Here is a 23,429-nt window from a genome sequence, read left to right as displayed (position 1 = left end):
CCAATCTATTGGTAATTCGATTTCCCAATTTCTGGACCACCATAAATAACAAGAACCATATCGACCTCCATTTACCGAGTCTTGTGTACATGGGGTCGATACATGATGGGCAGATATCCGGAATATCAAAAGGCCATTCAAGGAGGCACTTCTCAATTAGATTTAACGTATGGAAGAAATCATCATCGGACGGGGCATGCATGCTATAAGCTCACTTCATAGCAACAGCCATCGGATAATAGGAAGACCAGAGTTGAATTATGAGGATCCTGCCAGACCCTTGTATGTGACTGACCTGGATGTCGTAAGAATCGATCTAAACAAGGAAATTGAATCCAAAATTGGCACTATCAGACCACAGTCGACCTATCATTAGACATATATAATGTAGGGATTATTCTGTATTGCAACATTGATAAATTGATCCGTCTTGTGCTCAATCGTTCTATAAAACAATTATTTGCATCACCATTTACTGATAATTTATATATCCACAACCGTGTTTGCGCGGCTTCTAGAAGAGTCGAGTATGCAAATTACACAGAATCAACCCTGCATGAATCTACAAGGAATCAAAGCAACCACAAGCTGTACAAACCGGAGTGCGAGAACCCGAATCTTGCAGCAAAAGGGTAGAGAGACTTACAACCAACTTAAGACCCTATGAAACCATATTGCAAATTGGAAATCTGATGCAGCAAACTTTTCCCTTTTTCTTCCTTTTTGGTCTAAAGAATTGCAAACGCATGCAATAATTGATAGACCCATGTAAAAATATACAAATCCCCCATCAAGGTATGGATACATCAATATGTATACATTGACAATACCTCTTGAATCTTCCTTTTGGGGCATTCTGTTTATCTTTTAGCCCTTTAGACGGATCACGATGCAGGAGATATCGTCCTTGCTGTCCCGATTCAGTGCCTCCGCCGCGAGGTTCTTGGCAGCTCTCTGCGGGTCCTTTGTCTTCCTCGCAATATCAACTGCCTCTTGATTAGACATGACCTAAACAATCATTAAAAAACAGCCAAAAGGTAAAATATGATTTCTTGATGAAGGCAAACGATTAAGAAGATCGTATGGGGAAGAGAAAAAGACCTTCCAAAGACCATCACTTGCAAGAATGAGGATGTCGGTGTCAGTATCTACATCAGCACTTACAATATCGGGATCAGATCTTAAGTGAGACTTAAGGTTCTTGTCTCCAAAGGCACGAGAAACTGCCAGCTGTCCATTCACACGGGCAACATCCCCTGGTTTATCAAAAACCCAATAATTCAATTGCTTGAACAGTCCACATCATAGAGCTGAAAGCTCTGTTCCTCCCAGCTCTTTATTTTTGCATTCTTGGGAGAGCAACTGCTACTCGGAGATTTTACCCAGAAGTGCAAAGGGACTTTTAAGTCATACATATTCCTTTAGTCAAAAGTCGATAAAACCAAAGGCTCTTCTGTTTTCATGGTTGCAAAAAGCAAGCTCTCTTCAAGACACCAAAATATGAAGATTGACTTTGATTTTACAAGAGAATAGAAAGAGTAGATTGATAAAACTAACACTATCAGAGGTACTATTTCAGATTAAGATTAAAACTATGAAAGCCACCTTGAAATCTAGAAAGACCAACAAAAAAACAGAAGCAACTGTTGGCTTTCATACACAACTTTAACTAACTACTTCAATAAGAGTAAAACACAACCGCGGTATGTGTATTTCTAATATAATGTCCATTAGAGCAAGGAAAAAATATATATAGATTCCTCCTGAAGAATCTCAGAGCCAATAATATAACACTGATATTAAGATGAAGGAAATCACCTGGCATGTTTGAGACAAAACCACCTCTATCCTCGATGCTGCCCCTCTCCGTGTTCGGTTCATGGTCGATTGATAGCTGAACTGCCTGACCCCTCCTCGAGAGGACTGCTCGTGAATCTCCAACATTAGCTATCCACAATTTGCACCCATCAATAAGGATCGCAGTGACAGCTGTGGACCCACCCCGTCCTAGGTCTGGGCTGTGAGAGAGGATGGCTTCGTCTGTTCTCTCATACGCTTTTGCAATGGAGCGGGCTGGTTCGGTCCAAAATTCTTCCTGAAATGATTTTATGAAGCATTACTAGGCATGGTAAGAACATGCTAGTTATGTAAGGATGAGCTAGTTTGAACAATATGAGGCTAGGTTGAAGGGCGTCCTATTCTTTTTCTTGTCAAGAACTCTCTTTCGCTCTCTCATTTCATTGCTCTCGACAGTCCCCATGTAAACCGATCTAGAAACGGGTCAATGTCTCCCTGCAGCATTGCACCCACCATCACTTCCTCAGGCTCCTATTGGTTCTATAATACTTTGCAAATAAAATTCTCAGTTGAGAAATCAAGAAAATAAAGGGTAAAGAGCGTTGAAAGTGCCCTTACATGATTGGACAATTGAAAAAATCATTGACCGAAATCAGAAAGTTTTGTTTTCCTGTGTTTATATTTCAAGCTTATATAAACGTAAAATTGGAGAATATAGGGATTATTTCTCCAACTGCACAGACCCTTCAACTTGCTGAATATCTGAGAAAAGTCTTCTACAACCTTTGTCCCCTCTAAAGTTTTATTGAGGTTTCATTGTGTAACCATCCCTCCCCAGTTTTACTTTTTCTCTAGGTATTTACCCCTCCAGACTGGAATCTATTGATTCTCTCCCAATTGGTTGGACTTCACTAGACTACCATTGAAAGTCCGGTTCTGTGGAAGTTCACCCCATCAATCAAATCCTCACTTGCAAGCATTGCTGGAAAGAAGTTTCCGGGTTGGTGTAACAAACATTGATGAAGTATCAGAAAAGCATAGAGCTGATGATGTTACCTCCTTAAGGATGTTCGAGAACAAGTGTTTCTGAAGGTACGCAGGCACGCTGTCTCCAAGATGTCCGTCAAAAATTGCAAAAAGCCCAAGTTCGTGATGCTTGACTTTGACAAACTTAGCCACATGATAATCTTCCATTGGATGATTGGCTTTCCCTTTCATTAAACTAAAACCATACTTGATCGGGGCATGGGAGCTTCTCCCCTTGCCCGAGCTACATGAGGAACTTCCTCCTACCAACTGAATTCAACAAAACCGAATTAAGCCTTAAATCCAGAAATTTCTGAAATGATAATCCTGATCAACATTTTACTGTTGATAAAGGTCTGGACAGTAGTGGTACCGCACCCTTTTATCACAGGGTAAGGAGACCAAGTGAGCCTGAAATTTCTCTTCAGCAACTTGAGTTATCCCAAGTTCTGCAAGTTCCCCAGGTTCCCAAATCCTAATTACACTTGCAAATAAAGCTTCTGCAACCTATCATATTAGGATGATTTTTCATTCCAGAAATTTTCACGCCTGCAAGATTCTAACAGTCTCCCTTGCTATTTCACTTATGCCTCATTTCAAAACCTCGGTATTCGCAGAATTCTGCTGAGCTCAAAATAAGTTAAATCAAAGTAAACAATCAAACACACCCATTTCCTCGTTCAGTTAAAGAAGATATTTTTTCGATATCAACCTCAAAGATTCAATCAACGGTCAAACCAAAACGAAAATTGAATTCCATCTTGACATCTAACAGAGAAAGCCCCAGCTGCTCCAATCTCCAACAGAAGACCAGAAGAAAGCAAAGCACACAGATCACATTTTGCAGCAGGGCAACCAATACCATCATCAGTACAAGAAGATTCAACCAGTGATGAAATGATGATCAAAGCAGAAGGGGTTGAATTCCCAGAATTGGCCTCACCTGGGAGTACAAGGAATTGAAGCAGCATAGGTTGTCCATATAATTCAGCCTCTCCTTGCGCTGCCACTTAACATGTACCCTCCTACGCTGACGTCAAAGACATCGAAATCGCCACGAACGCACCTGACAAAAACCCCCCAAGACTTTATCGCAGCCCCGAATCAAGACCAAGAACTTCGATAATCCCAAGACGGCAACAGCAAGAACGAGACAACACCCACGACATGAAATCCGGAATAAAGATGAAGGCTTTACCTGACAGATCGACCTCCAAAAGCGATCAAGAAGCTCTGCTCAGAGCTTTACAGTCGCAAAGAGAGAGAGAGAGCGGGAGAGAGAGTCTGATTCGGGCAAAGCAAAGCAGAGAGGAGAAGAAGGAGGGAGTCTTCGAAGGGGCAAAAGCAAAGGGAAGAGAGAGGTTGCCCTTATTGACTTTGGGGTTGGGTGCGGTTTGTTCCATTACTGACAGAGTCTCTGTTTGTTTGTTTGTCCGAAAGAGAAGGCTTACAGCTGTTCTGTTCCTAATGCCATCACTCAGACATCAATCTTAACCTACGACCCGACCACCATTGCAGTAACTGTAAAAAAAGAAAGAAAAGGGGTGACTGTTGGAGTGGGTATCTGTCACCGTCCGGGGGACGTTAGTGTTGCCCCCGATTCGTCTTTGGGGCTGGAAGTCAACCCATTTTTCAAACTGTGTTCACTGTTGACCTGCTTTGCTGGCAGACCATTGACCAAAAGCAACTTCCCATTATTTCCTTCTTAACAATTTTTGACATGCCGGCAATCTTCCATCCATTGAAGAGGGAAACCATTCGGGGCTTCGACCCCGTATTTTTTGCGCAAAAAAAAATTATTTTTTATGCTTTTTTATCTGTTAAAAAATAATTTCGCATAATATCCTCTCATCGTGATACAATAAAAGAATATTTGTATACAATAAAAGAATATTCATACAAATATTAATGTCGTGAGTAATTATCTATTCAACCACTTTTTATTTTTCATGAGTATCAAATATATAAAAAAAAATACTTTCGTAATTACGCTGAGATTTTTCTTTTTTAATTAAAACTAGCCCTCACGCATGCGTGACTGCTTTCGGGCTTGAGAGCAAACTCGAATAACAGTTTATCGGTCCAAATTATTGTTTTGGAGCCTATGAACAAACTCGATCAGTGGATTAACAGTATAAAATATTACAATATTCCCATTTACAATTATAACTTCTCGAGTTTGATCAAAAATGCATAAATAATTGCGAGGTCCTCACGTTTTGCGCATGCGTGATTGCTTCTGTACTTGGGGTCAAACTCAATTTTTGATTTAATAGTCCAAATTATTGTACTATTACCTTTAGATTTTTAATAGTTGTGTCCATCCTAACAAAAATGGTTAAAGAAATTGCTAGGCAACACTGCAGCCTGCAATGTGCCTATAATATGCCTATAATGTGCCTATAGAAAGCATCAGAGGACATGATCATTCCTAGAACTTTTTTTTTTTTTTTGGTGAGATGTACATTTATCGTAATTCTTTCTTACGGGTATAGTATCAGAAAATGCAGAAAGGATGATACTTCACATAAGCAAAATTTCCATCAATAACTTCCGTGCAATGGCCTCTTGCAGGAGATAAAAGGAGTGGAAATGGGTTGCAGGACCGGATAAAAAAGATTCATGAAGATGTAAATGTGGAAAGAAAATTAGAGAGTGGGAGTGAAAAATACTTGTATGAATATTTTTTAATACCTGCCATTTCAGTGATCATAGTGTAAGTGTGAAAAATTATATGATCAGATGGCACAAAGTTTAACCATCACTAAGGGAAAAGAAAAATGAAATTGCAAGATCCAAATACAATTATTACTACGCTGATATTCCTGCAATTTGGTTTGTTTCTCCTTGCAGCTTGACCTTAGTCCTACGTCCCTCTCTTCGGCCAAGATTCCTAATGATAATACTTGCTTATTAGACTCAGAGCGATGGACTCTTGCCGGACATAGAAGTTAAGATTGTTGGAGGACCTGATAAAAAAGATAAGATTCATGAAGAAGCAAATGTGGAAAGGAAATTAGAGAGCGACCGTGAAAAATACTTTGTATGAGTATTTTTCAATACCTGCGATTTAAGAGAACCCAGTGTTAGTGTGTGAATCTATTATGATAATGCAGATTATCTTTTGGAACTAACCTACTTGCAGTTGGGAGAAACGTCTTATGACCCTACTGATAGGGTTCACTCACTAGGTGCAAATTAAGATAAAACAAAACTCATGGGAAGGAAGAAAAGTGGGTAGGAACCTGAAACATGAAATAGTTAAAAATAAACACAGAATACACTGAAGAAAAACTCAATGTTGGTAGGCTACCCCACAGGATAAAGGAGCTGATATGGACATCAAAACCTCTACACTGTTCTAAATAAGAATATTAACAAATATCTCCTGTGAAAAAAGAAATTGTCGTAAGAATGCTATCGGAATACATACCAGAAGAACTTCAGTAATAGTGCAATAATTCCTGTCTTCTGGGCTTCCAATTTCATCATTGTAAAATCTGATTCAGCAATCTGTGAATAAAACCCAATAAAAACGTTAATTCCCTTCTGTGGAGACAATTAATCACAAACTCTCTACCTAAAAACTTCAGAAAGTACCAGTCGTAAATCCATCTTATTATTTGCAGAATATCTTGTGAAATTTTCAATGGATTAATCAAACAATAATTTTAAATTTAGAGTGTGAATGTGCAATTCACACATCCCTGATGCGAAATCGGCATATCCCAATTGAATCCCATATCCGAAATTAGCAGGAATGCTACTCAGCGGAAGAGGAAAAAGATTACTGGGTAAAGATTTCAAGGAGACGTTTTGCTTTGAGTGCTCCAAACATCAGAAAGCACATAGCACTGATCAATAATCAAAACAAAGAAACACGAAGTTCAGGAAAATGGGAAAGAAAAATAACATAGATGTGGGTATATACACGTGTATATACAGGATATGCATGTGTGTATATAAATGGGGAGAATTGAGTTGAATTGTTCAACTCATTACATCCAATTAGTCTAATAATTCTAGGTGTCGCACTGGCGTTTCTTTCGAGAGTTTGCTGCTAGCATCGCCAATCTAGAAGACTCGTCGATGAAGTCGGTGTGGATACTTGTAAAGGCGTCACGTTTGAAGCGCTCGGGCGACAATTTTAAAATTTCAGGCACACCTTACCTATTTCTATTTTTCTAGTAGTTCTTAGGATCTAGTTTCATAGGTATGAAATTTTGAATTTCTCCTTATCCTACCTTTCTGTACACCCCATGAAACTTGAAATTTTATCACTCGTGTTTCATATATTAAGTTTTGTAAATCTAAATAGTTTTAGATAGAATGACTAATCAATTCGATGAGGGATTTATTTAATTTAATTTAATTTAATTTTATAAGGCTAATGACGATTATTAAAATTAATTAAGTAAGCTCAATCATTTTTAATTTCTTTAAGATTATGTATATTCATTTATCAATAGAATAGCAATTGCTTATAAAATAAGTAATTAGAATTGTTCTTTGATGTTCTTTTAGATATATCTTCTTTAATTATTATTCAACAATAATAATTAATATTATTCAATTTCAATATAATATACTAATTTATTAAGACATTTAATCTTCTACCCCTATTTAATAGTGTGGGGTACAACTTTATATATATATATATATTTATTTATTTATTTATTTACAATAATAATTAATATTATTCAACAATAATAATTAATATTTTTCAATTTTAATATAATCTAATAATGTATTAAGAGTTAAGACATTTACTCTTCCATTTCTATTTAATAGGGTGTAATAATTTTTTTCAGTAGGCAATAGGTTGTAATAATTAATATTATTCAATTTCAATATAATATAATAAATTATTAAGTTATTTACTCTTTTACCCTTAAATGGGTTACAACTTTTTATATATATATATATATATATATATGTGGATTAATTATTTCCTATTAGATCAACTAAACAAAATGTTATTTAATTGTTAAACTACTAGTATGTAAATTAAAATTTGCTGTTCTCATACTCAAAACATATGACTTTTTCTAATTATCTTAGCGAGGAGCATTAACATTTTGACCACTTCAAACAACAAACCACGAATTCTAAGATTCGAAGATGTAATTCAATTAGTAAGAACTTATCCCAAAAAAAAATCAATCACTAAAGAAATCTGTAATAATTTTAAAAAAAGAACATCAAAGAAAGATTTTGTAATATGTGTACATAATAAAATGGAGGATCTCCAAATAAGTCAAAATTATATTAGAAAATGCATGTTATTTTTATGATAATTTTTAAAGTTTTTAATTACAAATTTACAATTTAAAATAAAAATTAAGTGAGTTAGAGTTAGAGTTAAATGAGGACATTTCTTGCAATTCCAGGACTGTTTGTGGAAAATTGATCTCCATAGTCGATGGATGATAGTTTATTATTATTATTATCAAATAACACATACTTTGAATCTATAGGATCCACTTTTCCTTATCGATTACAAATATCTAGGATAAAATTCATTAATATTAAGAAAAATAGATACACAAATTATAATATAAAAAAATTTGTTACAAATGGAGGTCTGTGAACGTAATACTTGAAAATAAAAATCGAAATATATGAGCTATTTATGCCCTTTTATTGCCTGTATCATTATTTCTATTTTGTAGTATATTAGGTCTATGGACCTCTCTTATAATTAAAAAATTTTACTAGCGAAAATAGAACATGAAACCTCTAGATTCTCAAACGGGTGCCACTCACTACACCCTCTTTCTTGTGAAGACATAGTAGGTGGTTGGTTGCATTGGACATCATAGACTTGCATCGAAGGATGTCTCTTTATTCTGCGATCAAGTTCCATGTCTACGACAATAGAGTATAAATAATAACAGAGGAACTCGACAATGATAATCTTTTTCACTAATAATGGGATATGCGTGAATGTAAAAATCCTTCTAACAAATTTCGAACTAGAACGAGTATTATCATACATAACTATTTCCTCCCATAATTCCAAAGACTTGTGACCGTATATCACAAGTATATTACCAAAGTCACCTAATTGATTCCGCTAAGAAAAACATAGCCCATTCTTCGGCCGGCACTCCATGCAAGAACCATATTATATTTTTATTATTATTACCCTATATATAAATAGGCTCGGAAATTTTTCTCGGGAGAAATGTGGCAAAGTAACAGGACGAAACTTGATACGGTAGTACAAGTTACAGATTCAGAACCATAAGGTTCCAGATTCAATTCTCGTTGGTAGAGTTCCCATGTTGTTTATTTTTTTATTTTTTTCTTTTTTTTTTTTTGCGATTCTTACACTAGACCATTAAATTTCATTTATAATAAAAAAAACTTGATAAAGTAGAATCGGAAAATTCTTCTCCCGCTCCAGGAAAAATGAAAACCCCAAAGCAAAGGAAAAGAATTCCGTTTCCGCTTTACCAAAGGAATAGGAAAAGCAATTCCATTCTCCCTTTTGTCTCCTTTTTCCTTTTGCTTGCGCTGTTCTCTTCTTGTCTGTGCAATGGAACCAGCCAAAGCATATTGCCACGAGGACGTCGTACCGGGGCCGGTGACCACGAAGCTCCCCCGGCCTTGCCCACGTGTCACCTCACCAGGCCTCCACGTCCTTCCCCTGCCACCCCCGAAACACTCTGTTCTGTTCCATTCTGTTCTGTTCAATTCAACATCTCCCTCCTCTCTCTCTCTCTCTCTCTCTTTCTCTGTAACAGAACAGATGAACAGATATTCATCGTCGTCTTCATCATCTTCGATCCACCATCGTCATCCTCTTCTTATGCTTCTCCTTCCTTCTTCCCTTTCTTGAAGAACTTGGTTGGGCTATGGGGTATGCGTTTAGAAGAAGGGGCCTGCTGGTGTTGTTGCAGCGGGGATCGGAGGGATTGATCAATGGGAGTGAGACCGCATTGCACGACAACTGGTGGGACCGGATCGACGAGTCCGAGGATTGGCAACGCGGGGTTTACTACGCCCTTTGCGCCTCCTACGCCTTGATCTCCTTCGTCGCCCTCGTAAGTCTTTAGCCTTCCAAAGCTATTAACTTATAATTCTTTCTTATGTTAGGATGGTGGAGGAGGAAGGACAAAGACATTACATTATTACATATACATATATATATATATATTATATGTCTTTATAACGTTGCCATTTTATATTTGGAATGTAGTAAACACATGCAACGTATGACAAGAATCTTCAGGACCAGATTTGAATGATTTTTGTGGGGGTCTTTTACTATGCTTCGTGCATGCAGAATTTGAATGTATTTTGGTTGTCATGTCATGGGTCCTTCTACTTCTATGGTAAAGGCTGGGGACTGCACCCGGGCGTGCCCAGTTCGGTCTGATATAACTTTTGTTACAAAAAAGTTTATCTATAGATCTTGTCAGGAATTGCCAACCGAGGAACTATATATATTGCCGATGACTAGTTTATTCAATGTCAAGACAGTTTAGTGGAAAGAAGCGTGATTTTGTCACTATTTCAACCAAGAAAAAAAAAAAAAAGCATGTTTCTGTTACTGAGTGAAGAGAAAAGCTAACGGCTTGTAACATATTCTGCCATTTCAGCAATAAATGATAATTCAGAAGGGTAAAAGATAAGCATTTTTATCATTAACCCGAAATTGATTGGTTGGTTTGTCATCAGGTGCAACTAGTCCGGATTCAGTTGAGAGTTCCCGAATACGGTTGGACTACACAGAAGGTTTTCCACTTGATGAACTTTGTTGTTAATGGATGTAAGTGTTTCTCTTTCTCTATATCTGTTCTCGGGTCATTGTGTTTGTTCGATCTTGGACTCGATCATTGATTCGTTGGAGTCCAAACTGATAGTCTTATTAATTTGGCAGTGCGGGCTGTCACATTCGGATTATACAAGACTGTGTTTCTTATCAGGCCTAAGGTACTCCTGCTTTGGAAGCTTGTAGTTTCGCATATAGAAGCTGTATTTGGTCATTTCGAGTTTCATTTTTCAAATGGAAAACAAAATACGAGCTAAATTATTTCGCCTGATCAAATTTTTGGCCGACTTCCTCTCCTCTTGCAGGCGCTTGAAATGGTTCTTTTGGATCTCCCGGGTGTTCTGTTCTTTTCAACATATACGTTGCTCGTCCTGTTTTGGGCTGAGATATATCAACAGGTGCCCCTCGAATCCTTTTCCCCAATCGCTTTCCTTCTTTTGTAATGGAACAGTCATTCATCACTATGTGAAAAATATGTGCTGATTGTTTTTCTTTCGGGGTCAAACAAGGCAAGAAGCCTTCCCACCAATAAGCTTAGGCCAACATACTATGCTGTCAATGGAGCCGTCTACCTCGTACAGGTGAGACCAACCATCAAATTACCGTCCTTTTCACTCGTTTTTGCTTTTTTTTAAGGGAAGAAACCCGAAACTGAATTCCATTTTGTAACATTTCAGCTATTCCTTCACTTGTTTTCATGGGGTTACTACAGGTATGCATATGGATATTCATGAGGCTCACCCAAAACGAAGTTGCAATCGAAATTTCTAGGCTCTTCTTTTCAGGTCCATCTACTTGATCAATCAATTAAATCGATCAGGCGTTGTTGCTCCATGTGTCCCGTCTTCTTTTCAGACTGTTGAACTCATATGTTGTATTTCAAGGGAAATCAAGTTGGTCATGACGAGTATCTTCTCCGATATCTTTGACAGTTAAGCTTTTGGCTGCTAAATGCTAACTGCGCTTCTGAATTTTTTATACAGTCGTTTCATTCTGTGCGGCTCTCGGATTTGTGATATACGGAGGCAGGTAAATGATCAAAGATATTAGGTATAGGTCCTATAATATCTCACTCTTCTCTTAACCCTGTTAAATCTTTCAGGCTTTTTGTCATGTTGAGGCGTTTCCCAATTGAATCAAGAGGGCGTCAAAAGAAATTGTACGAGGTTAGTTTTCTCGTCCTAATTCAGCTGATTATTCATCAAAAAAGAAAAATGTGAGTACATGATTCTCTGCTCAGGGTCCGGAAAAAAGCCATACTTGACGGTGCACAGGCAAAAAGGGTTTGGTTTTACGATAATCCCATCACCTAACCGGAAATTGAATTGTTACGCAGGTCGGTTGTGTGACAGGAATTTGCTGCACTTGTTTCCTGATAAGGTGTTTGGTGGTGAGTTCTTCTCTCAATAGATTCTCGGCAAACACACGAATCACTAGAGGTTTGGAACTCTCGAAGACCTCAGTTTCCATTTTGAAATCTTTTCAGGTCTCCATTTCTGCTTTCAACAAAAATGCAGACGTCAACACCCTGGACCATCCCGTCTTGAATCTCATATACTACACCGTAAGCCGACTTAGTGCTTCGATTCATGGTAAACTAATAAAATTACTGTGGTAGTCGAGCAAAATCCGAGATCACCATTCCTTTTCTTGGTTCGGTTTGATGCAGTTGGTGGAGGTCATTCCCTCAGCATTGGTCCTGTTCATCTTAAGGAAGCTGCCACCGAGGCGGGTATCGGATCGATATCACCCAATCAGATGAGCGGCTGCTGGTTGTTCTTTACCCAACATCAAATCTAATTAAGACCCGGTCCGATTTCAATACATTCGAAACCATCCTATGGCGGCGGCCTTGCAAATGGGGAGACAAAAGTGATCAGTGATTTTGATGTTTACACATTCTGCCGCTCTCCCCAAGCGGGTTCATGTAAATCTCTTTCGAGAACTTCTGATTTATGGAAGTTTTGGTGGTTGAAGACAGAGACGTAGGATATTGATTTGTTTTCTTACCCTTCGGGTTTCGGCTTCCAAAACACAAGTTCTTGAATATAAAGTGCTCTAGAAGGAATGCGTGTTTTATCAATGGATGCAACATGCTTAAAACAGATTTCTTATTCATGACGCGTATCAAGCGATTACGAGCTACTTGGTTTTACGGAAGAACTCGACTTCCTTGCCTTCAGCGCAAAGCATTCAGAGAGAGACCAGTTGCCCCTTTCTGCTACTTTTCGCTCTTGCTTATATTTATTGTTTATCATCCTAATGATAAGCCAGATTATACGTCTGCTAAAACAATTTCTCGAGTAGATCGCGGTTGAGAAGGAATACAAATGACAGAATCACGGTTTAGAAGGAATACGAATGACAGAATCACGGTTTAGAAGGAATACGAATGACCGAGTCGCGGTTTAGATGGAATATGAATGAGAGAATCGATAACTGTGGCCAGCTATTTTGGCCGTGCTTCGGACCTCTGTAAATGGTTTTGTTTCATTAATAACTTCCACTTATCAAAAGTACCAACAATGATAAGATTAACAATATAGATTTAGATATGAGATTTTGTACATAAATAGATTTATCAGACATAAATATACGAACTCTACTTCAAGAGAAAGATGATAATATCATCTATGAAATTCTCATATGCCGAGGGTCTGACAGCTTACAAGGTCCATCGAGCCTGCACTCATCGAAGCAATCACCCTCCAAAGACCCATCTCTGATTCCACCACTGGAAGAGACGGGCTATCCGGAGAAGCAGACGAACTTGAAGATGAAGGGAAAGGAGAGATATTGTGTTGAACATCTGCTTGCATTACGGCAATATTGCTCCTGGCATCCTTCGTGATCACGTGGAGCTTCCCAAGCAATCCAGCTAGCAAGTATGGTGACTCGGAGTCCGTAAAATCACGAATGGGGACATCCTCAGCGACAACCTTCCATGCATCATCTCCGTGGTCGTAAACCTTAATCTTCGCACTGTCTAAGGAGCTCGAGGGGTCTAGAGAGTAAAGTTCACCTTCCACAGTAACGCTCAGCTTGGTCCCTGCCTGCCTTGCAGGCCACCCCTCACCCATCCCCATAGGCATGTCATCCCACGAGCCCACCTTGGGATCATACACTTCTCCCCCAACATCCACAAAGAATGGCCAGCAGTAGAGGCTCTGGGGAACAAACAGTCTTCCTCGGTATGAGGTCATTCCAGTGGCGATGGGCTTGAGTAGGTCTGCCAAGAAGGCTGTAGGGAGCACCTGGGCCTTGGAAAATGGCATGCTTGGCAGCTGGGTCCACGAGCCCATCTGGGGGTCGTAGACCTCAGCTGACTGGAGCGGGGCCAGGCCACCACCACGGCCCCGTGTAACCCCACCCACAACATACAGCCTCCCATCCAGCACCCCTGTCTTGCAATAGGCACGGCCGGCCAACATCGGGCTGACCTCAGCCCATGAGTTCTGGGCTGAATCATACCGCCACACGCTCGCCAGCGCTGATGCCCTTGCAAACCCACCCAGTACGTAGAGGGAACCGTCCACAGCCCCAACAGAGCATCCGCAATATGCCATCCGATCCATAGTGTCCTTCCTCCCAAGCCATCCCCTTATCACATCAGCAATTCTGATACTAGAGCCCATCGCATTCCACATCCTGAGAGTTGAACCAAGACCTTTCTCGCTCTCGTCGTCAAGAGAAACCATGGGCATCAGAGGCAACCTCTGCCACTTTCTCGACAAGGGGTCTAGACCGTACCATAAGAGTCTGTCCTCATCCACTTTCATCAGTATGTAAAGCCACTCCTCAGACGTCCCAAGTTCCTTCCTCAAGCTGTACAATTCAGAACCCGTGACAGCATTTTTCCACGACCTCGACACTGCTTTGATGTTTAAGTAGTGTATCCTAGGGATCCGGGCGAGTATCTGAAGGGATATTTCATCCGGAAGGTTGGGTATGAGCCTCGTGTTCTCCTCAAAAGAGCTCGATGAGAGCCTCTGCCTCTTGCAATTGTCACCGGTACGGACCTCATAACTTTCCCCTTCTTTACTTTTAGGGTTATTTAAGCTCAAAATACTCCCCATGTGAGTTAATTCTGCTTACAGAAGTTCGGTTTCACACCATACCAGAAGGGAGAAATGCAACCTAAACCACTCCAATAGGAAACATCGTGGAAATCCTCATCCAAACTTGAGCTGAAATAACTAGCTGCAGAGATATCATACGAGGCATAAGAACTATGACAGTTACAGAAAACTCTAAACGCTAATCGAAACAGAAAGATTTACAAACTTATCTGACTCCAACTAAATGCCGATCAGCATTCAGGGAATCGAAACATGAGCAAACCCAAATCGAGAAGTGGACAGAAAGAGACACTAATAAAAAAATCCAGGTTCTGCCCTTCTTACAGTTCAATGTAGAATAGAGATAAAATCACATTTAACAATAAAAGAAAGCCCTAGGGATTGGAAACACAGAACAACAAGAACAGTACAATTTCGTCAAGCGAGCCAAGAACAAGAAATTGAGCTCAACCCAGATTAGAATTGGGCAGAAGGATTCGCATTTATAACACCCACAAGCAAGATCCAAAAAGGGCATCACTAATTGACACGAAAGATCTCCTTCAGCTCAAAGTACAGTACTCAATCAATCGGCCATTATCAATGAACCGAGTGGCAAAAATCGAAAAGGAATCTGACGAGAATCAATTAAATGGTACTCACCAGTGAGAAGGAGACAGAGGGCGGAGGAGGAAATTCGTTAAATTAGATGCGGAAAACCAAATCCACCCGCATCTCCGGAATCAGAGCTTCAGAGTGAGAGAGAGCAGACAGAGAGGATCGTAGGAGAATCGAAGAAACCTATAAAAAAAAATACATTAATATGTTTTTTCAATTTTTGCGGATAATAATGTGCGAGCTTCCGATACGTTTAATATTCTGCTTTTTCAAGCTATAAATAGTAAATAATATTGTACGTCACGCTTGCCACCTCACTACTCCCTGGCGTTATCCCATCCTTGTCCTCAGTAAATTTTTTTTTCGTTTATTCACATCAATCGAATTTTTTTTATATAGGTATAGTAGAAAGAAATATGTACCTAAAATAAATTAATATAGATAATTTTTGTAACCATGATTCATCCGTCTACAGCACCTTATTTTATTAATTTATTAATTATTAAAAATAATCATCAGTTTACGTAACCCGAAATGCATATATTCCACATGTGGCTGGCTGCTTCCGCACATTAATCAATTCATTACTCTTTGATGTCAATTATGTAGCATTGTAAAATCACCGTAGTCATCTTATCGCCTTATGCCGGCTCGCCATCAAAAAGAAATATTAAGATTAAAGAAGGAGAATTTAGCACGATAACATTCACCAATAATATGAAACCGAAATATTATAATTTCTATCGAGAGAGACCCATCGACGGTGGGCCCCAACAATTTACTCGCCCCTTTTTCTTTACAATTTTGTTGACGGTTCCTTATTTGTTATTTATTTAATCGTTTTGGTAGTCGGAATTAGTCGGGAAATTGATGTGAAGACGGAACAAGTGAATTGCAGTGTAGATCTTCTTGGTGTGGCTTCGGGCAACCACATGAATAATGCAGGTCACTGTTCATCCATCAGATATATTTTTTTCCCAACTCTTTTGTGGTATGAAAGTCCCGAGACCAAGTCGCCTTCCGATATCCCGAGTTAGGCGAAATCTTTCTATACGACTCCATACGACTGTCTTCTATTCTTTTTTCCATAGTAAGTACTAGTCAAGATAAAGAAAGAACGCGTTGATGTGATATTCCAACTAGTCCTCTACAGTGCGATCCGACACGTTAAGTATGTCACTGTCCTAACCATAGAAAAAGCATGACACGCATGGAAAAATCAAACATATTTCTCCGCCGCAACCAAAAAATTCCGTTGCAGTTTCAAGAAACCAGAGGGAGTCCCCATGAAATTAAAGGAGAAAAGGTTGGACATGAATATGATGCATTTGTTTTGTGTGTGAATGGAAGAAAGGGGGTTTCGGCTGGACTTCGTGTAGGTCCGTCGGATACTAAACTAAGAAGAGGACTTTGGGATGACTTCTGTTACTTCATGACAATCCAGTATAAGCTTCAACAATCTACGCTTTCATTTTTGCATCACACAGATATATTTCTACGTCCCGAAGTGGAATCCATCTACGAACTCCCACCTCGGAGCCGTTGGATCAACACTTAGGAATAAATCACGTATTGATCCAACAACTCTGGGGACGACAGTTGTAGGATGACCAGGAACGGAAAATTTCTCATACTTTTCTGTAGATTTTTAACCCTAAGATTTCTCTGTCATAGGATGCGTGCCCTGTACGGTGATAGTTGTTGGGCATTTAATTGTTTCCTTGCAAGAATGAATGCGTGGTTTCAGTGGTGTTGCGGATGTTGTCAGACAGCAATTGCTGAAGATGTCTCCATTAAGTTGTGTGAAACACATTTCTTATGATCGACCGAACAAGAAGTATATATTTTGGAATGTTACGGGGAAAATACACAGAAGAAAGACACCGAGAAAACCCAAACAATGTGAATAAACAAAAACTCGGTGAAGAAATTTGTAACAACATTGTACAAACCTGAAGAACGGAAGGCGGCTAGTGAAAAACATTCGCATCGTATTGGCTGAACATATTATGCTTGGATTTTCGATCAAATCCTAGGTAGCCATGTCCAGGTTATGTGCCAAAGCCACGATGCCTGCTCTAAAGAATGTGATTTCGTGAAGGTTAAAAGCACAGGAGAGCACGAGAAGTAAAGCTTGCTTCGAATTTAATCAGCGGCCATGAGAAAGATCTCGTGCGCCTGGATCAACTCTGAATATTGGGATGCATGAGTTTGCCAATCAAGGCTGGTACTCTGGGATCAACCAGAGCGAGTTGTATTGGAGAAAGAAACGATTCGAAAGAACGAAAAAGCATGTTTCCAAGTTAGAATCTATAGAACATTTGTAATTTTTGAGTCCACCCGAATGTCCCTCTTCTGAAGACACTTCTGCAATTCTTCAAAGTATGGATTCGGGACGTATCAATGTCTGTTACAGCTGCAAACAGTAAAAGGTGCAAGTGTAAGTTTGAGATCGTAGAGAAGTAGCTAATTGCATAATGTCTTTATTTTTTTTATGGTCTTTTTGCTCAACGAGAAGATATCAGATGCTTTTGGCTAGTTTTCTGTTAAGGGAAAATAGTTTGGTTCCTAACGACATACCCCAAAAACCCAAGGGTGAATTGGGTAATGCCAGCATTGATTGTGGCGATGATTGCGAAGCGGCGACATAATTTATTTATTTTTATGAAGTTATTAGGTTATCTGAGGAGTACAGAGGCTTAGAATGGTGAGACTGGCAACTAAATCGCCTCTGAATATGCTCAGCCTGTAGTCCTTCATTCACGCAAAGACCACCAGGAACAGGGTTTGGATGCCAAGGAAGAACTTCCTCGATCCCTCCTGGTCTTTGAAGCGAGAAAGTCTTGTATGTAAAGGAAGTACCACGTGGCATATGTCACAAACCAATTGGTGTTAAACGCATACAAATTTATAACATGATTTCGTGATGAGAATATTATGCTTTGGCGGGACCTGAACCTTCAACACATCAGGCAAATGGTCAGATAAATCTGATCGTGTGTAATGTCTGTCTGAGAAGTAGAAATAGCAATCCGAATCAAGACTTCATAGCACGGGAAAGAAATTCTATCAAGGAAGATGCTTATAGTGTCTCTTAAATCTTTTCAGAATGAATCCGATTTCTTATCCTACTTAAAAAACCCAAGACTAACAATGAATGTGGGCCTTTTTCTTCTCGGGGTCTTTCTTTTTTGCTGTGATATGTCAAGCTTAGACATGACCACGCTCTGCCATTAATAACTTCAGCTTTGCTCGTGCCCCTTACTTGGGCTAGAAGGTAATGTGGCCCATGATCCATCATCCTTTCACTTGGTTAGGAATCCAGCTCACGTTATGTTCGATAGAAGCTGGGCAATTGCAAATAGATACCGGTCGACGAAAGTGGAGTGCAATTTACTTTTTTCCATACTCAACCACCAGAAGCTAAGGGACCAAATTCATCCTATCTCTAGCATCTCTACTACAGCCAAGTTTGGTTCGAATAATTAAAAAGGTAATGGATTGGAATCACTACCCAGAACAATGCTGATAGTGTCATGTTCGTTTTTTGAAAATTTCCGTTCTTTCATACCAGACACTGTACTTGCGAGACTCGTGAATATGTCAGAGTGCATGAGATCTAAATTCTGTCTTCCCAAGTTGCCTCAACTCAACCATCTATGGCAATGCTGCTGTTGTTGACAGCATCGTAGTGGACAAGGCTGCGGAAGGCAACATTCTTGAGCTGCTGAGCTCTGCTGTCTCAGGATTCGCTGCAGTCTCATCTCTGCCTCCCATGCTTACCCTATCCATGAAAGTACGTATCATGGGTTGCTCTGACCTATGTTGATTTGTGGAAATTCATTCTTCTACCGTTTATCTGATTTAGAATTACTAGCAACAAGGACCAATTCACGTTTCGCTATGGGTTACTCTTGTGAGTAGTGGATGCTATATCTGTATACCATTCATTTTCGCGGCCATTACTGGTGCACTTTATTTCGTGCTATATCTTTATTTTATCATAGATGATATGATTAATGAGACCGACATGTGTAAGAAAAAATAATGTCAACAAACATAAACATGATGTTCTCAATCAGGACACCAAGTATTTCCTACCTCGATCACAACCAAGAAGAATAATATGAAAAAAAACATTCAATTCCTTCTCTAACCAACCAGACATCCTCAAGAAAGAAAAAGAAATATATCAGCGTCTCATCAGAGTAGCATCCTCTCAAATTGTTCTTCATCCTTCCCCAGCTCTCCAAATTGAATTAACATCAAACTCAGCTCAGAACAAGAGCAGGGAAATTGCTAGAGAGGATGATAGCAGCCCAAACGAAGCAATAATCCCAGATGAACCTGAAGTTCCTTGAGACGGGGCTGGAACTGGAGCCGAGACCTCGTCACTTGCTGCTGCCGGTTCACTTGTGGCAGGCGCAGCACTGGAATCCGCTGCTGGAGAAGATTCTGGGGCAAGGACTGAGGAGACAAAAGGAGACATGTATAAGAAGGTGTCGAAGTGGAGGATGGCATCGATTCACTTACTGTAGAGAAAAGAAAAATCGATCGGACAAAACAGCAGCCACTAACAGCATGCTTCGACTTTATTTTTCAAAATGCAATGTCATCAAAAAAAATTTCAAAAGTGCACACAACTTTTGTTAATGGAAAAAATCTTTTCAGCCATACATTAAGCTGACACTTGACCGTTCTTGTTGTTTCCATTTCATTACTAAAGAACTTGCTTAAATTGGTCTAGTCTAGGATCTTTCCAACATGTACTGATCGTGAAGGAGGTAAACGGCAGCAGAGTAGAAGCAGGGGAAAGTCAAGATCAGGACATACCGGGAGAAGAAGCTGGTGCGATCGACACTGCAAAGCAAACAGAAGCCAAAAAGGGAAAGAGTCATAAATCTGGATCATCTACATCAGTAGGGAGAAAGGAAAACAGAGCAGCTCCCCCGTCTTGTCTTGTTAGATCAATCAGACAAGCATCAAATAGACAATGTTGAGATGCCCCTAATTTTGCAGAGGTTTTATCCTATACAGATATTCAATTTAGAACCAAAGCCTCATGAACACACATCAAATGGATCACCTCTGCATTTCAAGAGCCTTGTCACACCGAAGAGAACATGATCAGAAGTCTAGTAGCTTGACCAAACATATATATTTAGAGCCAATACAATGGCATAAGCCAAACATCACAAGAATGTGTGCGGTAGCTTTAAGGTTCCGATTGCAGCAAACATGTCACATATCTCTTTCGACAGCCCATCTAAAATCAAGTAAATTTACGTGCACTGAGATCGGCCTAGACCCTATAGTAAATATGGTATTTGTTGGGGCCAGTCTTTGCTTGTAAACATCACTGGGGATGAGCATAAGAGACCTGATAGATAGACAAAACTCAGGACGCCGAATGTCTCAAGTATACATTGTTCTAAGTAGAATCTGACATGTTTTTGTGTCTTTAGCAAGAAGACCAAGAAAGAAAGATGTAGATCATGAAATGATGCACATCCGGTGACAAAACATATCGTAGTAAGTTCGAAAAATTTATGGTACGTAGGGCTCATATGGTATAGTGACTATGGACATATCTAAGTAATAGTTAGATGAGATCAAGGGAATCTCACGGTCGCATCTCTTGGCGGAGGCAGCAGGAACCTTGCAGGCGGAGGGCAGTGCGAGGGCCTTGGTCACGTTGAGGATGACGCCGAGCTGGGCGCTGCTGCGGAAGGCCTCGCACAGGCACTCGGCGTTGGTCTTCAGCACCGTCTTCAGCCCTGAGCAGCACGTCCCCTCCGGCTTATCCACCGTGCTCCCATTCGAAACGAATGACAGGCAGTCTGCCATTGTCAGCACCAGGCTCGAGCAGTCTACTGCCGGGGCCGGAGCGTGTGGCGAGGAAGCACCCAATACGCAGTAACGGTAGTCTGCAGCGGCCGCAAACAGGACCGCCATAGCGGTGAGGATGGCGTAGTGCCTCGAAGGCATTGCCATTTGCTCAGCGCAAATAAGAGAGAGATGAAGGAACGTTCAATGGGGAGACGGAGAGAGGGATGAGTTCTTCTTCTTTCTCTATATGGAGGGGAGAGTACAGACAGAGAAAAAGAAGCTATGATATGGATTGCTGATAATGCCTGGGATGGGAGGAGAGGCTCCTTAATAAAGGGAAAGCTCTCTGGTTGGACACTCATTCAATACAACACATAAAGTTGATCACCCACTATCCAGTAGTGAGAAGTTATGCGCCTTTTAAAAATTCTGAGGTGATTCTATCTCGTCAACCACCGATCAGATTGTAATAAAACATGAAGTGAGTGCTAATCATTCAAATGATTATCATAATTTTTTAATGGGTAAATAACCTTAAAAAGCACGTACTATCGACAAGTTCCCTAATCTAGCACGTGCTTTAAAATTTTTCTAAAAAAGCACAATGTTTCAAAATTGTCCCACATTTAGCACACCATTACCCTTCCGTCCATCCTTTGCCGTTAATTTTGACTAGGTGGCCGTTAATTGTCACATGTAACACTCCCATTGGTAGTTTTTTTCCCCTTCAATTCTTCCCCTCTTCTTCCTCCTCCCCTGCTCTTCCTTTCCGATTGACCACCACTGCCAGTAGCTCACACACAAGCTCCAGCGGTGGCAGCCTGACCTTGAGCTTCTTCTCTATGGCTCGGCCTCGTCCATCGTCATCGATTACCTTCCTCCCGACTTCTCCTTCCCTCTATCTCTCTTGACACCCGCGGCCCATTCCTTCCTCCACAACCTTCTCCATCCCCTCCACAACTTTCCATATTTCATCCACATCCTCCTACATTTGTTTCCTTACATCACACCATCACTCCACCAACTTCCTCTTTCCTCTGTCATCCCTTCAGCCGCCTCCTTCCCTCCTCACTGCCTTCCCCAGCTTACGACCTCTACCTCAGCCTCCTTCCCTCCTCACTGGATGTAAAGCAATAAGGTTGCCTAATTTATCAAACCTGCAGAGGTTAAAGAGCGCTAGAAGTGCAAGGTTATGAAAATCTTCTGGAGATTTCGGGCCTCGAGGAACTGAAGTCCCTGAGAACATTGAATGTTTCGGACTGTCCATGGCTTCAGAACATTCCGAGTCTTCCAAATGTAACAGTAACACGTTGAATGAGAAAGATCAGTCACTTGATGAGAGGTAGGTTTTCATTTCTGTTTGAATTATGTGCGCAAGTTTTTCTGATTTATCTCCAGTTCCTCATGGCTTGATATCTGTATAAGTTTTGTATTTGAATGAGTAGCAAATGAGCTAACTTTTGGTTAAAAATGCTCTTAGCAGGGATGGGTGAGGAGGAGACAGTTTTAATGCAGATGCTGCCATGCATTACCGACTAGATTCACATTTGTCGGATGATTGGTGAAAGAGATTGTGTAAGAATGGGAAGTTTTGGACATTGCAAATCACAGAATGCCGTTCTTCCTGGCCTTGTTGGACTCGCCATTCTAGCCGGTGTGTTGTTGTACCACTTACCGCGGTACCTTCTCAAGCTCCCTGAGTTCCATTGCTGCTGCCCAACTTGTTCCCTACTGAGTTGTCGCTGCTCCTCATGCCCTGACGAACCCCAGCCTCCCTTGTCCTCTGACTCAGCAATAGAAGTTCATCCATGAGGAAGAACACGGAAGAGGAAGAAGAATAGTGGAAGAGGAAGAGAAAAAGAAAAATGGCCCCGCCACTAGGTTTTTCATGGCCATACACATGGCACGTCCAATGGGAGTGTTACACGTGTCAATTAACGGCCACCTAGTCAAAATTAACGGCAAAGGATGGACGGAAGGGTAAGGGCGTGCTAGATGTGAGACAATTTTGAAACGTTGTGCTCTTTTAGAAAAAATTTAAAGCACGTGCTAAATTAGGGAACTTGTCAATTGTATGTGCTTTTTTAGGTTATTTACTATTTTTTAATTATATGAATCTATTAATTCTTTCTCATCACATTATTATAAAATAAAATTATTTAAAATTTTTCCCTATGCCTGTCTCATCAATTACTGATCAGATTGTAATAAAACATGAAGTGAGTGTTAATCGTTCGAATAATTATCATAATTTTTTAATTATAGGAATCTATTAATTCTTTCTCATCACATTATTATAAAATAAGATTATTTGAAAATTT

General features: G+C 40.0%; 4 protein-coding genes and 1 long non-coding RNA gene across 5 annotated transcripts; 2 read left to right on the top strand and 3 right to left on the bottom strand.

Moving 5' to 3' along the window:
- Positions 1 to 443: 443 nt before the first annotated feature.
- Positions 444 to 4,220, bottom strand: LOC116205193 (probable protein phosphatase 2C 9). Its single transcript, XM_031537704.1, has 6 exons — positions 4,022 to 4,220; positions 3,767 to 3,889; positions 2,854 to 3,093; positions 1,819 to 2,095; positions 1,102 to 1,256; positions 444 to 1,008 (listed from the first exon to the last, which is right to left on the bottom strand). The coding sequence occupies exons 2-6, from the start codon at positions 3,803 to 3,805 to the stop codon at positions 868 to 870; spliced, it is 852 nt and encodes a 283-aa protein (XP_031393564.1). The 5' UTR covers positions 3,806 to 3,889; positions 4,022 to 4,220; the 3' UTR covers positions 444 to 867.
- Positions 4,221 to 9,366: 5,146 nt separating this feature from the next.
- On the top strand, positions 9,367 to 12,686 carry LOC116202819 (tobamovirus multiplication protein 1-like). Its single transcript, XM_031534439.1, has 11 exons — positions 9,367 to 9,872; positions 10,510 to 10,600; positions 10,712 to 10,764; positions 10,909 to 11,001; positions 11,113 to 11,184; positions 11,316 to 11,388; positions 11,587 to 11,632; positions 11,706 to 11,769; positions 11,940 to 11,993; positions 12,090 to 12,167; positions 12,273 to 12,686. The coding sequence occupies exons 1-11, from the start codon at positions 9,684 to 9,686 to the stop codon at positions 12,363 to 12,365; spliced, it is 906 nt and encodes a 301-aa protein (XP_031390299.1). The 5' UTR covers positions 9,367 to 9,683; the 3' UTR covers positions 12,366 to 12,686.
- A 389-nt stretch (positions 12,687 to 13,075) lies between these two features.
- LOC116205050 (F-box/kelch-repeat protein At1g22040) lies at positions 13,076 to 15,531 on the bottom strand. The gene is made up of 2 exons (XM_031537491.1): positions 15,325 to 15,531; positions 13,076 to 14,803 (listed from the first exon to the last, which is right to left on the bottom strand). Exon 2 carries the CDS (start codon positions 14,677 to 14,679, stop codon positions 13,246 to 13,248), a length of 1,434 nt encoding a protein of 477 aa, XP_031393351.1. The 5' UTR covers positions 14,680 to 14,803; positions 15,325 to 15,531; the 3' UTR covers positions 13,076 to 13,245.
- A 3,764-nt stretch (positions 15,532 to 19,295) lies between these two features.
- Positions 19,296 to 21,493, bottom strand: LOC116206265 (non-specific lipid-transfer protein-like protein At5g64080). Its single transcript, XM_031539090.1, has 3 exons — positions 20,907 to 21,493; positions 20,113 to 20,139; positions 19,296 to 19,746 (listed from the first exon to the last, which is right to left on the bottom strand). The coding sequence occupies exons 1-3, from the start codon at positions 21,271 to 21,273 to the stop codon at positions 19,556 to 19,558; spliced, it is 585 nt and encodes a 194-aa protein (XP_031394950.1). The 5' UTR covers positions 21,274 to 21,493; the 3' UTR covers positions 19,296 to 19,555.
- Positions 21,494 to 21,793: 300 nt separating this feature from the next.
- On the top strand, positions 21,794 to 23,281 carry LOC116206266. Its single transcript, XR_004156652.1, has 2 exons — positions 21,794 to 22,450; positions 22,592 to 23,281. It is a non-coding gene; the product is annotated as an uncharacterized LOC116206266 (long non-coding RNA).
- The last annotated feature ends 148 nt before the right edge of the window (positions 23,282 to 23,429 follow it).

The sequence above is a fragment of the Punica granatum genome, chromosome 4 (assembly GCF_007655135.1).
Source record: "Punica granatum isolate Tunisia-2019 chromosome 4, ASM765513v2, whole genome shotgun sequence".
Taxonomy (NCBI): Eukaryota; Viridiplantae; Streptophyta; class Magnoliopsida; order Myrtales; family Lythraceae; genus Punica; species Punica granatum.
Note: the sequence above shows the minus strand (reverse complement) of the source record. Positions and strands in the feature narration are given on the sequence as shown.